Source organism: Thamnophis sirtalis, unplaced genomic scaffold, assembly GCF_051295495.1.
Source record: "Thamnophis sirtalis isolate CommonGarterSnake01/CBP01778 unplaced genomic scaffold, rThaSir2_p1.2 scaffold_4, whole genome shotgun sequence".
NCBI lineage: Eukaryota > Metazoa > Chordata > Lepidosauria > Squamata > Natricidae > Thamnophis > Thamnophis sirtalis.
The window spans coordinates 22638750-22655192 of NW_028261384.1; the positions used below are offsets into that span (position 1 = coordinate 22638750).

Genomic DNA, 16443 nt, shown 5'->3' on the forward strand with positions numbered 1-16443 from the left:
AAAGAAGGACTAGGAAGACATGGTAGCAGTGTTCCAATATCTGAGGGGTTGCCACAAAGAAGAGGGAGTCAAACTATTCTCCAAGGCACCTGAGGGTAGAACAAGAAGCAATGGGTGGAAATTAATCAAGGAGAGAAGCAACTTAGAACTGAGGAGAAATTTCCTGACAGTTAGAACAATTCATCAGTGGAACAGCTTGCCTCCAGAAGTTGTGAATGCTCCAACACTGGAAGTCTTTAAGAAGATGTTGGATAGTCATTTGTCTGGAATGGTGTATGGTTTCCTGCCTAGGCAGGGGGTTGGACTAGAAGACCTCCAAGGTCCCTTCCAACTCTGCTATTGTATTGTAACATTACAATTGCTTCTGGTCTGTATTTTTTGCATCAGATGTTCCCTCCTTCAAAACCATCTTCACTTTGAAGTTTAAAGAAAAATCAGGGGTGACATGATAGCAGTATTCTAGTATTTGAGGGGCTGTCACAAAAAGGAGGGTATCAAATTATTCTCCAAAGCACCAGAGGGCAGGATGAAACAATGATTGGAAACTAATCGAAGAGAGAAGCAACCTGGAATTAAGGAGAAACTTCCTAACAGTGAGGACAATTAACCAGTGGAACAGCTTTCCTTCAGAAATCATGGGTGTTCCATCCCTGGATGTTTTTTAGAAGAGACTAGACAGTCAGATGTCTGAAATGGTACAGGTTCTCCTGCTTGAGCAAGGGCTGGGACTAGAAGACCTCCAAGGTCCTATTCTATTCTATAAATATTTTTGCTTAGTTTACTCAAATTTTGTTCTGGATATTAAGTAATATTAATTTTGCCATTGGTGTGTATTTGTTATGTTGTTGTGTTGTGTGTTGTTGTGAAAACCAGCTTTGGTTTTCTAGTTTAATATTATTAGCAAAGTGACTTTTTTCAATTTTATCCCAACTTAATCCTTACACTATTAGCATGTACCTTAAAAATTGTGGGTTTTTAAAAATCTACTTGCTTTAGAACGATTCATAATAGTAAAAACTGAAGCTTTATAATCTATAAAACATTTTGTACTAGGGTAATTTTTTCTTAAATTATAGCTTGGGGTAAATGTCACTGAATTTTTTCATAAGTTCTCTTGTTATAGTATAATTATTTCTTTTAAAAATTGCATCCATTTTATCCTGCAATCTTTTATTTGTTCTGTCTCAATGCCATATTTAATGTTTCAAATTATGGCATTCTTTCTTGAGGTCACTTTTTATTCTTCCAGCAATCTATGAATGTATTATCCAGGGTGAAGTTTGATCTTGCCAAATAATTCTTGCTATGTCTTTGGTCTATTTCTAGAATTTGGATCACCACATCTGCATACATAATTACAATAATTTTCTTACAATAATTATCTTCAGAATAAAAGGCAATTCAAGATGAGACTAAAGACAAGATTGCCGGACATTGGGATTTGGATACATATGCAAATGTGCGCTACACATTATATTAAACTTATAATTTAATTCTAGAAAAGATTGATTGAGAAATTGAAATGAAATTTCGATTGTTAGCTGGGTTCGAACCTTGGAACAAAATCATTAGTAAACATCCTTGCCAAAATTTGAAATTTTACTAACATATTCAAACAATTTTAAATGTAAAGACTATATAAATATCAAGAATATCAAGATATATAAATATCAAGAATTAGAACATATTCAAAGATTTTGAGTATGTTCTAATTCTTGATATTTATATAGCCTTTACATTTTAAATTGTTTCCTGAATTACATTGCATTGTGTTATGAAATTATAAATGGTGCAGAGATTTTGTATCTGTGTCCTTTATACTGTAAAACAATGTTTGGAATTATCTCCAATATTTCAAAAGTGTCATTAGCAATTTGTATTTAAGTTATAGAATATATAACTAGAAGTGTAATCTTTCTTGTAGCTGATACTATTGATAACAATTTTCCAGTATGACATTTCCTCTTTTCCTTTAATTTTGTGCCTATATGCTAAGTTTTTTAGTCTCCTGATATATAACATTGGAAATTTTTTTAAAAAGCAGCTTGGAATCTCTGAAAATCTGTAACCATGAAAAGGAGGAGGCTGACAAATGCATTATCATCATTTTCTATCCTTATTTTTATTTATTGTATTGAATTTTGAAGGGGACCAAATTGCTAGGATGTGAATAATTGCAATTAAAAACTACAAACATTAGCACAGCAATGCAAAAATAGTTTGTACTAACCTAATAGTTTGTAATGACCCCAATTATCTCCCCAGAATGGAAGAATTCTATAGTTTGAAAAATGTTTAGTTTATGAGGATAGGTTCTTCACATAAATATAACATTTTAAATTTAGATTTTTTTTGTGACCAGAAAATTGATTTTCTTCCAGGATATTTTTTCTAATTACTTTTGAGTTCCATCTCTTTCTGATAAAATGTTGGATTTTCTTTTAATTATAGCACACTTCCTGAGATCAGATTGTTTTTATAGGAAAAGCTTCCTTTCCTGTGGTTATATGTAGATTGTTATTTACCTTTTCCATTTAATGGGTGTAGTTAAAGAAAGGTATGATTTTGCATGTGTTTTTGCTCCATGTTGTTTAATTGCACCATAATTGCAAGGATGCATGGGAGGAAGTGATCTCCAGCTGAGCAAGAAAACACTTTCTTGAAACCATGAGAATGTTCTAGCAAATGATATTTGGAACAATGGTATATTATATGTCATGTAAGCTATTTGTCCTACATCCAATTTCTTTCCAAGTTTACTTATATTTAGGACCCACTCTCTCTGGTGGGTTCAGAGAGCAATCAAACATAAAGGGGAAAAAACTGCCTGTCATTCCCTACATTGATCAAAATATAGTACATTATATATTATCCAAAAAACATTGAAATAAAACTTAAGTTGTTAAGCATGCATTTGTGTCTTTTATTTTCTTTATAGACAGTGGACATACATAAAGAAAAAGTTGCCCGCAGAGAAATTGGCATTTTGACAACCAATAAGAATACTTCCAGAACACACAAAATTATAGCTCCAGCAAACATGGAGCGTCCTGTAAGGTATATTCGAAAACCGATAGACTACACAGTATTGGATGATGTAGGCCATGGTGTGAAGGTAAGACTTTGGTTCTTGTTCTAGATATTTTCAATCATTTCAGATAACAAATAACACTGATACATGTTATTTTGGCCTTTCTAAATTGATTGTCTTGCTAAAATGCTTTATTCAAATATAATTTGGAAAATAAATTCAATATTTGGTGGTGATGATCATTTTCTTCTTTTTTTACATGCGTTTTTAAGCTTTTCGTATCCAGATGTTAGCTTCCTAATTTCTTTATGAACTGAATTTATTTTCAAAAGGTTCTTGAGAAACCAATTATGTTATGTTGCTTAAAAAAACTATATGTATACAAAACTCTATACAGAGGAAACACAGCTACAAATATCAGCTTTGTCATGAATCTAAAAATACATTTATGATGCTTGCCCTACCATTTTAAACAGCCTTGATTATTCTGATAGAATGAACTCTAATTTCCTGTTCTATTGTACAGCAGTTATGAGGAATGTCTTTTGAACATTTGAAGATAGAAATTGTAGTCATTGTAGTCATATATAGAGACTTATGACAACAATGGAGCCTGCCCATTCTGGTTGTATGTCATGAGGATCATAAAGTGAGTCACCCACACAACCAGCCCACTTTTGCAAACTCTTTTGCAATGGTTTTTAAGATAACCTATTGTTCATTTATTGCCTATTGGGGCATTTATGATAAAAAAAACTTGAAGTTGAAACTGGTTTTCAGCAAAAACATAGAAAATTGCAATCATGTGACTATTGGATGCCGCAAACTGCCATAAATGTGGATCAATCGCAAAACAATCAAAATATGGTCATGTGATTCTATGTGTGAGAGAGAGGGGGGGAAGAAGGGACAGAGAGGAACAGTGGGGGACGGGAAGAGAGACAGATAAAGAAAGAGGGAGGGAAAGGAGGGGCCAAACTTTGGAATATGGCCATGGGTGGTGCAATGGTTAGAATGCAATATTGTGTGCTAACTCTGCCCACAGCCAGGAGTTCGATCCTGAGTGGCACAAAGTTGAGTCAGCCTTCCCTCCTTTTAAGGTCAGTAAAATGAGGACCCAGCTTGTAGGGGACAAGATGCTAACATTCAAACTGCCCATAGAGTGCTGTAAAGCACTGTGGGACTGTATATAAGTCTAAGGCTATTGTTATTGCCATAAGTACCATTTGTGGGGTTGTGCGTTGAAATTTTGAATGGTCACTAAATCTGTTGTTCTTCAAGTTCTTGGATTATCTTTTACTGAAAGGCAAATGGTGTAGGCAGAAACTACAGTGTTTCATATGCAGCCCCCTTTTCTTGCTGGAATGGTACCAGAATCTACCACTGCATCTAAATTTTGAATGGTAGCTAGTCTTTAATTTTGATTGATTGAAATAAACCACATTTATTTCACAAGAGTAATCATTAATGAATTTAAATACAATGATGAATTATATCAAAAATTAGTGTTTCCTGTCCCACCCACCCCCAATATGCTAGATAAGGGAAACAGAATATTAAACTTGTTTGCCATTGGATGCAATAGAGGATTGCTATTTCATTACATTAAATAAATATTATTGTAATATTTGCATCCAGGGGTATTTTTGCTTGTTTATTTTTGAGGCAAAATGTTGTCTTATGTTTGAGATAAGCAATTCTTCAGTTTATGTCTTCTTTTAGCTTTAATGCATATATTAAAAATAATCTTTACATTAGATTTTTTTTCTCTAGAAACGATAATCATTTCTTGAAACTGTTGAGGCATTTGAGTAGTTTATAATAGCGCTATATGTTAAACATCTGTTTTGGTAAAAGCTCAGTGAACAAAAGCAATGATGCAGAAGGAACTGTTGAAGGAACAAGGAAGTAGGAGTATAACATCAGATCTGCTTTTCCCCCCTTAAAGCAGTTTATGCAAGTCACTTCCTTGAAGCCTTTTAAGCAGAGACACGCTGTGCAAAAGACTATAGAATGACAACTCTGTATATTTAAAATTGCTCAAATTACCAGTCATTGTGCTCCTAAATGGCTTTCATTCTTTATAAAGGCAGCCATTTCTGATTATGAATCTTGTTCAGCAGTAATCAGAGGTCAAATTCGGATGTGTTCATCAAGCCATTATAAATTGATGGACTTTTTCATGACTATGTCCATTTATTAAACTTGTGTGCAGCCCAACTCTCAACAAATTCTGGATGACTCATAACAATCAAAGAATTTTTAAAAAAAAACATAAAATATAAAATAAAATTGCACAATGAAGTCAGGCAGCGCAGAATCCCTTGCCAAAGGCTTGGGTTAAAGGCTAGGTTTTCACAGCTCGTCTAACCAGCAGCAGAGTAGGTGGCTATCCAGATCTCAGGGTGAGCCTTGCTCCATAGAGCAGATAATATTAAGATAAGGAGGCACTCTGGATTGGATTGGGTTGGATTTATTGGATTTATATGCTGCCCTTCTCCCAAAGACTCAGGGCAGCGTACAACATTAAAAAAAAAAACATAATACAAAAGTTAAAAAAAAATTAAATAGAATATCCCAAACAAACCCAATTAGAATTAACAATAACATTTTTTAAAAAAAAATCGAATTAAAATTAACAATGATCAATATTTTATTTTGTTTTGTTCAGGCCAGGCTGGCTTGCTGAAAAAGCCAACATTTTGATTGGATTAGACTGTCATTATTACATTCCTATTTCTCTTTAACTGGGCTTTATTTCTATACATACTGTAGCACCAAAGAAAAACAAGAAGAATACAGAATTGTATGAATGAAGCGTACTTGGGGAAAAAAAAGTTTGTAATTCTGTAGAAGTACTTGGGCTTCTCATGGAGAAGCTCACATTTTTTTAAAAAATGCTTTGGGTAATGAGTTAAAGAACAAAGATTTAGAAGAAGAAGAAGTACAGTTCCTTTACTGTGTGCCTGCTTAGATATACAACTACATAAAGACAAAATAGTGTGAACTAAACTGGCATGGTGTAAACTAGAGTAGTGTTTATCTCTATAAATAAACAGTTTTGGGGTAGAAACACAACTGCAGCATAGAAATGTCGACTTCATTCATCATGTGATACAAGTTGACCTATTATAAAACCAGTCAATGAAGCATATACTGATCAATATCTAGATTAGGGAGGTTTTCATGTAATTGTTTTATAAATTCTATTATATAAATACCAGCCAAATTGCAGAGAAATTTTGGTACAATTTCCCACCATCTCCAGTCCCCCTTCATTTCTACCTGAAAAAGGAGTTCTTTTGTTGTTCTTCAGTCTGTATATTTAGTGCCAGTTTCGAGACTGTGTCCCAATTACTGTAACCATAACACCAGTGGAACCTCTGGTCACAAACGCTTCTGACCGCCAACAAATCGGATGCCAACCCAAAAAATCTGCTAAATGTTTCACTCTGTTCACAAACACATCCTTGGGTGGCGATCAGTCACAGCCGCAGTGATTTTCCCTGCCGCAGCAATTTCCCCTTCCACGGCCTTTTTGTGTGTGTGTGCATGCATGCGCAGTGAGTCTTGCTTCCAGTCATGACCAAATTGGGTTCCGACCAAAGTCCTGGAACGGATTACGGTCATGACCGGAGGTTCCACTGTATTTTCAGTTACAAGAGAAGAACTGTTACATACCTTTGAGGTGGGGGGGAGAACTTGTTAGTCACAAGTGAAAGCTTGATGTATCTCAATTGCAACTGCCAGTTACAAAAAAAAAAAAAAAAGCCAAGAAAATATTCATATATTGCACCATCAGTATTTAAAACCTGCCATGTGGACAGTAATAGATGTGCCATTAATTTCTGCTTTTCTTCCTCCTTTTCTTTTTGCCAACGTAAGTGGCTAAAAGCCAAGGTAAGAAGAGTTATTTATCATTTGATCCAGAACACCCCGTGACAATAGAAGCTGAGCCATTACACTTAAAAGCTAGTGCTCTTTCCTATACTTCTCTGCTCCTTTTTCCCATTCATAGGTTATTTAGATGCGTTTAATTTCAGCTCCAACTGACGGTTAATATATTACTGATATACATCGACAGAGGCATTTTATTCATAGATAACATTTAATTTCTCTAACAACATAGTGCTTTGCTTTGATCAAGCAGATGCGTTTTCTTTTTTAATCGTTTAAACAAGGTTTCCCAGAAACACTTGAATGCCTATGGTAATCAGATGCAGTTGGAAAAAAGTACCGTATTTTTTGGAGTATAAGACAAAAAGTTTTTGCACTCTGCAGACCTCCCAAAAATGGCCTGTTTTTTCCTCCTGAAAAAGGGCATGAATAGTCTTTAGGAGGCTTGTAGAGTGCTCCTGGGGAGTGCGACCCCCCAAAACAAGCAAAAAACCCAGCCCATTTTTCACAAAAATCGGCCTGTTCTTTTTTTTTTAAAAAAAGAGCATGAATAGCCTTAGGAGGCTTATAGAGTGCTCGTGGGGGCTGGAGGGGGGGCAAAATTGAGAAAAAACCAGCCCGTTTTTCGTTCATTTCTGTCCTCCCCAGCCCCCAGGAGCATTCTGAAAGCCTCCTAAAGGCTATGCATGGCTTTTTTGATGAATGGGGCAGGGATTTGAGAGGCAAAAAATGCTGTATTCAGTGTATAAGATGCACCCAGATTTTCATCCTCTTTTTTGCCAAGAGCCAAGGTGGCGCAGTGGTTAAAAAGCAGCACTGCAGGCTACTGCTAGATCAGCAGGTCAGCGGTTCAAATCTCACCGGCTCAGGGTTGACTCAGCCCTCCATCCTTCCGAGGTGGGTAAAATGAGGACCCAGATTGTTGGGGGCAATATGCTGACTCTCTGTAAACCGCTTAGAGAGGCCTGAAAGGCCTATGAAGCGGTATATAAGTCTACTGCTATTTTGAGGGAAAAAGGTGCATCTTATACTCCGAAAAATACGGTAAATACATTGATAAATCTTGAATATAAAAAGCATGTCTTTGGTTTAATACGGTCACTGAAATCAGATTTGTTTTATAAACCAGCACCGCTTAGACTTTGTTCGCTGGTGGGCATGAAATTGCAAAAGGGATGGTGGGAGAAATGAATTACCTTTAAGCCTCACTGAGTAGGCAGCAAAATAAGCTGTATTCAAAGAGCTGTCTGGGAATCCTTTCTTCATATTATTATGCTGAAGCATTCAACATTTATTTGAACTGTTCCATTTAAAAACAATATTAAAGCATTATTCTGGTTTTCAGCATGGAAGCAATCAGCCTGCAAGAACTGGCACTTTGTCGAGAACAAATCCTCCTACACAGAAGCCACCAAGTCCTCCTATGTCAGGCCGAGGAACTCTCGGGTAAGAGCAAGGTTTTTGCTTTTTGTGTTGACAAAGACCACAATTCTGCCTCTTTATTTTCTAATGGGAAATAATTGGAACCCTAAATCTATCTACTTTCACGTAGTTGTCACAGAGGTAAAGGTAAAAGGTTCCTCTCACACATATGTGTTAGTCATTCCCAACTCTAGTGGGCGGTCCTTATCTCTGTTTCAAAGCAGAAGTGCCAGCACTGTCCAAAGATGTCTCTGGTCATGTGGCCTGTAGCACCCTGCCTGCTAAAACGGGCTGCGGGGGTGGTGGTGAACGCAGGCGCCTTGCCCTGTTTTTGGGCTGGACGGCCTCCTGTAGAATCATGCCAGCCAAAATGGGATGGACACACACACACACACACACACACACACACACACACACACACACATCACGCCCCTTTTTGGTTGCCAGAAGCACCGTAGTCAGTCCTTCGCTATTCCCAGGAAGGTGCCGCAGGCCAGATTTAAGCACCTCATTGGCCGGATTCGGCCTACAGGCTTTGAGTTTGACATCCCTGTCCTAGATTAATCAGTACCTATGCTGGCAGGCAATGAATGCAGCCTATATTGAATTGTTCAGAAGCACCATGCTGGAAAAGGCTGTTTCGGTTGCATGGTCAGGAAGGTTGGTGTCTTTTCTTGGTTTAGATTTGTTGTTGCACTATTAAGTTTCAAGACACTCTCAAGAAGGTTGAAAATACTTTATACCAGTGGTCTCCAAACCTCAGCAAGTTTAAGACTTGTGGACTTCAACTCCTAGAATTCCTCAGCCAGCTTTGCTAGGAGTTGAAATCCACAAGTCTTAAACTTGCCAAGGTTGGAGACCCCTGCTTCATATAGTAGGATAGTTGCATCAGGAGTGTGGAGATACAAAGTCAGCAGCTGCTCTGGTGGTTGCACATTAGTATCAGTGTGCCCTTTTAGTGAGGTGGCTCCATGATCTACCAAAGTGGTACCATAAAATGTGCAGAGGCAAACAGAGGCCCTTTAAATTTGACAGAGAATACCCCCAAGTTGACGAAGTTGGGAAAGTAATGTTTGACATAGTTCATGGAAAAATAACCAACAACCTTTTCTTTTTTAGAGGCAGAGATGTTGCTTTCTTGCCAAAACCGCAGAATAACCAAGAATCAATCTTGGCACATTTGGAAACAGCTTATGCTAGTTTAAAAATGAGATACTTCAGTGATTTACAGTGCATTCAGACAGTATTCAGAACCCCTTTACTTTTGTCAATTTTGTTATGTTTACAGCCTGATTCTACAGTTGTTGAAATTCATTTTTTTCTCAGTAATCGGCGCTATAATGGGGAAGTGAAATCAAATTTTAGAAATGTCTACACACACACACACACACACATACACACACACACAAAAAAAACATAATCTATCAAGCCAAATACTTCCAAATAGAGATTTGAGAAAACATAAAAACATTTTTAGATGGAAATAATTTAATTAGTTTTAAGGCATTATTTAAGGCAAAGCTGAAGAAGAAATTTGTAGGAGACATACAATAAATTTGGGGCTATCCCAATAAATTGGTGGAAGTAACAGGAAGTAAAAAAAATTAAAGGGGTAACTGAAGAAGAAAAGAGACTATAGTTAAAATTAAATTGGCTGTATGATTTATTTCATTTTTCTGCTCCTGCTAACTGACATTGTCTGTAACATTTCATTTGTTCTTTAAATTCCGATCTGTCTTTTTAAGGATATCATCAAGTCCATCCAGCCACAATTTTCTTAATCTTTCCCTTCCTCCTGACCTTCATGTTTTGCAATTTGACCCTTATTCTTTGCTCAACATACTTATTTCATATTTGTCAATCACTTTGGAATTCAATCCACTCCAAACATTCTTAAACCTTTCAGTTCTTGTTTTACCACCTGCATTTCTTAAATATTTCACTTCTGCTGCATTTAACTTCTGTATTTTGTCTAATGTACACAACTCTCACTTCCATGTAATAAAACGGCCACAAACATATTCTTATGTACAGCTAGGGAACATTCATTTGTCAAACAGACTTCATGATTTACTTTTTATCAACATCCATTTGCTCTCATTTTTTGCCATTTATGTAGAATTTGCAGTGATTTTCTCACTCTTGCTGCCCGACACAACTATCTATGTTCTTGTTATATTAATTTTCAAATCCAAACTCATCTTATGAAACTATCAAACATTCATTGCAGATTATTAAGTTTTTAATTTTTTTAATTTATTTTTTACAAACATATCAGTGCATGAACAGTGTGGCACCTGGGTCATACATTCTGATACAAATAAAACTAGTAGAATTAATCATAGTTATTACAGTCAACCAACCGATATATTTCTAATAATAATACATATTTATATTAAGTTGCAGTCTGTCATTATTCAGTTATTCCATGTTTTTTCTTGTTATTGCTCTTATTTTATTATATAAAAGTGTAAATATTCCCCTTTTCTCTTATTTCTATCTCTTGTTCTAACTTTTAATCATATAACCCTTTATTAAAAGACATTTTATTTCTATCATATTTAATTTCTAGACATGTCACCTACCTAAAAAAAGAAAGGAAAGGAAACATTCTTCCTTTTCTTCTTCTGCAGAGAAACAGTAATGGCATTTTTTAGTTGTCAAGTACAGATTAAATAAGTTTCACAACAACTCCAGAAGCAAATCACATTTCATGTTTTGTTTTTTTTGTTTATTGGATTTATATGTTTATGAAAGTTTATTCATTTTACTGAAGGCTTCTTGTTTAGCCCTCTTCACGGACTACCAAAACTATTTACATCAAAATCACTTCACAATTTTTCTGTCTCCTAACCATTCCCCGCTTGGTGTCTTAGCTTTTATGCAACTATGCTTTTCTCTAAACAGACATAGTGCAATATATTTCCTAATCCATTGTTGCAACAATCATTCTTTTGCTTAATTTGGGTTCTCAGGAATAGAAACGGGATAGAGAAGATGGCCAGCTACAGGCTGCATTTCCTCAAGTTGATGCTTTTATTACCAAACATGTTATTCCGTGTAAGATTACTTCTGTAATCTCAAAACATATCAGCCCTTCCAGGTAAAACAGGCATGGCACAGGTTTACATGAGTGAATTCTACTTTATTGTAAGGCTGCATTAATAAAATCATGAAAATTTGAAAATACACATTTTCCACTGCCACTTTAAATCACTTAATTAAGTAGAATGGGTCATTTCTAAGTTTCTTCTTTTAACTATTAATTCACTGAGGGCTTCTTCCTCTCTTGTCTAATTGCTTCCTGTCAGCATCTTGGCCCTGAAATTCATCTTCACATTCAGTTACATGTTTATACTGCAAGCTTACACGTTATTGCCCATTATGAGTATGCACACATAGTGTCACTGAATGTCACACATTCAGTTTTGTCATAAGTTACCAGATGTATAATACCTAATCTTAGAACAAGTTCATAAAAAAGAGTACTGTGTTACTGAAAATAATTAATTATATATTAATAGGCTGATTTGCTTCTATAAGTAGTCCTTGTTTAAGCCTAATTGGGACTGAAATTTCTGTCACTAAGTGATGCAGTTGTTAGGCAAAACATTATTTGACTGCAATGCTTAGTGACCTCAGTTGTGATAGTTCTCTTATTTGAGGATCACACTATTATTAGGCAACCTTGTTACCCTTATTCTATCCTGCTGTGCTCACTTAAACTCCCCTCACCTGTCTATCTCACTCTTCAATCATTGCCCTTTGGGTCATCATCCTGACCTCTATTGCCTTGCCAAGATTTGCCAACTGATGAGATGTGCAAAGTTCAGCTGAGGATGGCAGAAGGCAGGTCGGCCAAAAGGGCAGAGATGAGAGCAGAAATAGGGATGTGGTGGGAGGAATTGAAGCACGCTATGCAGGCAGAAATGCAGGAAGGCTGCCAAATGTCTAAATTTTTATCATGCGACCGTGTAGATGTTATAATAGCCATGCCTTTGGGGACTAACTATTTATGACTAATAAATACAATCTTTTCAGTGCTGCTTTAATTCCATATATTTGATGAATGGGTGGTTATTAGGTGAGAACTACCTGTACATGGTAATTGGGAATTCTGATAATTCTGATCCTTCCAATACTAGGTTGGGAGTTCATATCCATGTACACAGATCCTATAAAGAAAAGTTTATTGTGTGTTTCTGAGCATAACCTGCAGATTTTTATGATAATTTGTTTTTGGCTTTCTTGGGCTTTAACTAAATATATTTATAACAGTGAGTCCTTTGAGTTTATACATACAATTCATATTTAACTACTGAGATTGATTCTTTAGATATTCACTTTCTGTTCACATTTCCCTTCGAATGATGAATTTTTGATTTTCAAACTTACGAAATAAGGAAAGAATATTCATAGATGCCTTCTTTGACATTTATATTCCCAGAGTTATGTTTGAGTAAAGAGTAACTTTACATTGAACTGTTGCTCAGACTCCATGTATATGAGGTAGTCCAGCATGACTAGAAAATATCAGGTATTTATCAATAATATAATTTATGTAAAGAATGCTGCTGGACCATGGACATTAAATTGCTTTAACGTTGAAGTCACAGTACAGTGATTTGCTTCCTAGCAATCTAATCCATTTTTCATTTCTGTTTCCTCTTCTGTCCACTTTGCTTTGTCCTCCTTCATTTCGCTAGACGGAACACTCCCTATAAAACATTGGAGCCTGTCAAACCACCCACAGTCCCCAACGATTACATGACCAGTCCAGCGAGACTTGGGAGTCAGCACAGTCCTGGAAGGACTGCTTCCTTGAACCAGAGGCCGAGGACACACAGGTAAATGAATTGGAATCTTGATGGCAAATCTGGTCTTGGCAAGTAACAATAGAAGCTGGGAAAAAGAAAATGAATATGTTTTATTTGGTGCAAACTGTTTTTCCCCCCCCCAAAGTCAGATTTGTTTTTAAATAGGAGCTTTTGAACCTGGGGTGCTGCAATGGTGACAGAGGAATACATTAGAAATTTCAGCTACTTTAGCTATATCTTTGAGGTTTCTGTTTCTTTTTAGTCAGAGGTTCATACTTAATGGACCTATTTTATTGCCTTTTTGCCCTGTTATAGTTTAGTAATTGATTGCCATATTTCTGCAGGATTGGTTTAAATAGCTTGGGATTCATGGGCCATGGTTTATTGATTTCTAGGTTTAAAGAAAACCTAGAAATATTATTTGAATTAATAAAACACGTGGAGTACATTTATCTGCTGCATTCATTTTAAAGCATGGTATTGATCTATTTCATCCTGCAATTTTAAGAACTTCTGCTGGAAACAATGCTTATAGAGTCTGAACATAAATGGAGCATCATCTTGTGAATTATTCTTTGAGGGATTCTCAAAAACTCTATGCAGGGAAGGCATCCAGATCTATTATGACCAAAACATTTTTCATTATTCCCTGTTGATTTTTATGCATTGACACACAAGCTCTATCTTTATCATCTTCCCAGCCTCTAAAGTGAACTTTCATTCTACAGCAGTGCTATCAAGATTATTGAAGTGATCCAAAAACAGGCATGAAGTGATCTGAGAATTGGTCCTTTATTTTTCTGTTGCTCTAAGATGGAAAGATGGGCTTAAGGCTAAAGAAGACTGCAAAATCTGTCTATCTGGGTAGACTTTGATTAAACATTTCTATCATTGTACAAAATTAATCTTTTATTCAACTTCATTGGTCAAGAAACAAAGGCAAGATTTTTCAGCACTGTAACACAGTACTGCCAAAATGATTTGACAGCAATAGTAATTTTAATCAACATTTCCCCCTTAATGACACAATAGGCTTTAGTGCCCAGCATTCTTTGGGACAAAATATTTCTGTTCTGAGCCATTTGCTAAAGCACTGTGTTATTTAAAGCACTTGTATAAATATCTTATTTATACATTATTTGAGGCAGCAGAAATGGACTCTTCAATGTTCCAAGTGGCTTGTGATGAAATTCAGCTGCAACCATGGCAACAAGTTCCAGGTCCTTGGCATACCAAACACTACATTTTGTAAGAATAATCTCCATTAATGGTTGCCATTTTTAACATTTCACTTATTTTGGTTGAATTATTTCTAACTAACTATATGTGGTGAATGAATGTTTGCCTTGCTTTGAATTAATATATGGAACATGGAATAGCAGATTTTGTCTTTTAGCACAACCTTTCTCAGTGTATATGGAGATTCTCAGTCATCCAGGTTATGGTTGTTCCAAAGATGTTTTTTCAGCAGGCAACTGGACTTTCTGTTTTTTCTTTGAAGACATTTCACCTCTTATCCAAGAAGCTTCTTCAGTTCTGATTGGATGGTGGGAAATGGAAGGATTTGTACTCCTTGCAGACAGCTGGTCATTTGCATTCTTTTAGACAGTTGTTGAGGCTACAAACCATCCGATTGGGGAAGAGTGTTCTAAACACATTTCTAACTGGCTCTATTTAACTTATAAATGATAATTGTTTTACATAATACTTATGTGAAACACTTTTCCTAATACTTTAATCCTAGGGAAATATCTCTTTTCTGTTATTGGAATCATAATTTGCCTATATCTTAAAACTTTTATTAGATAGTTTATGCCTTTTAATTAATTTAAGCTACCTGCAAACATTCAGAGTATTATTTTAGTCTTTTTTTAAAGTCTCTGATTACTCCTCCCAGTTTCTATATTAAATACTCGTAAAACTGCTTTTTTACTTGAGTATCACATCTGTGTTTCTTGAAGTCGAACTCTGCTGTTATCCCAATCATCATCTGGGATTCATTCCCTCTCTTTTCTCTTTTTCTTTAGATAGAGTAAAAAAAAAAGTGTGATTCATGATTTGCTGACGTGTTTCAAAGTCACAAATGTTACATTACCGGTTATAGCAATATTTTATTTATCTGCTTGCTTTGTTTTGAGTAGTGGTAGCAGTGGAGGAAGTGGCAGTCGAGAAAACAGTGGGAGCAGCGGAATTGGCATACCCATTGCAGTGCCTACACCCTCACCACCAACTATTGGCCAAGGTATTTATTGATCAAAGCCCAGAAACCTGTTTTAACAAACAATTCAGGGGAAAAAATGGATTCTGTGCAATATATCATCATCCTCTATCTAGCATAGTTCCTCTGCTAATTCTTGCAGTAACTTAATATAGCCACTAAGTATGGGGCTTCCTGATTGATGTAGTTTCTTCCCAAGTAGAGAACCAGACCCTGTTACATAAATAAATTTCAAGAGGACTAAACATTTGTAGAACTATATTGTGATCATAGAAAACAGAAAAAAAAGAAAACAGAAAGAAGAAAAGCATTTATCTTTTATGTTTATGAATGAAAATGAACAGAACCATGTTTAATTTTTTGTTATCATAGGTTTTTTTTGAAAGCAGCAATGCTTTTTTTTAGTTATCATTTATAACAACATTTTGGGTGCCAAAATACATCCCCAAAATTGTATTTGGTTTATCTGTGATATATATGGTTGTTTTTTCTCTTAGCTTCTTAGAAATACAATTCAAATTTTAAGTATTCCATACATATATATATTTGTCTGTCCACACGTATGCAAGCAATACCTTCACATTTTTAATAAAAATCCCTTGAAAAATGCACTGTCAGCTAATAAGTAATTTTGAAAATTAAAACACCTGAAAATTTTGACAGTTGTCTTATCTGCTGGCAGCACATTTTTCATTGGATTTTGGTTAAAAAAATTGAGTCAAGCTTATCTGCAAGTATATATAGTATCCTTTTAAAACAAGTTATTACTTTATTGAGAATAAATCTGAATCCTCACGTAGAATTAGAAAAGCAGCAATGAGCAAACCAAATTTCTTTAATAATTAACTGATGAGTTTGAGTTTATTTGTAGATCAAGATATGACTGGCAAGTGGATGATTTTAGTAGCACCAATAACTTTTTTTCTAAAGCTCTTTCAGGATTCCAAAAGATCTCGAGATGGACAGCAGGCTGAATTCAATCTTTTGAGAATAATGACATTTGTTTATTTTTTGAACTACTGGATAGGGTTCCTTTTCTAACTTTCTTTACAGGACTG

At 35.5% G+C, this 16443-nt stretch overlaps 1 protein-coding gene across 6 annotated transcripts in view; it reads left to right on the forward strand.

Moving 5' to 3' along the window:
* Positions 1–16443, forward strand: part of ABI1 (abl interactor 1) — an 86148-nt gene that overhangs the window by 55919 nt on the left and 13786 nt on the right. For 3 of the 6 annotated variants that reach the window (XM_014053129.2, XM_014053137.2, XM_087712597.1), the window contains exons 3-7: positions 2939–3115; positions 6917–6931; positions 8274–8374; positions 13057–13197; positions 15309–15409. In XM_014053129.2, coding sequence (XP_013908604.1) covers positions 2939–3115; positions 6917–6931; positions 8274–8374; positions 13057–13197; positions 15309–15409 — 535 coding nt within the window. The remainder of the gene's footprint in view (positions 1–2938; positions 3116–6916; positions 6932–8273; positions 8375–13056; positions 13198–15308; positions 15410–16443) is intronic. The other 3 variants (XM_014053113.2, XM_014053121.2, XM_087712598.1) reach the window with 1 other exon arrangement.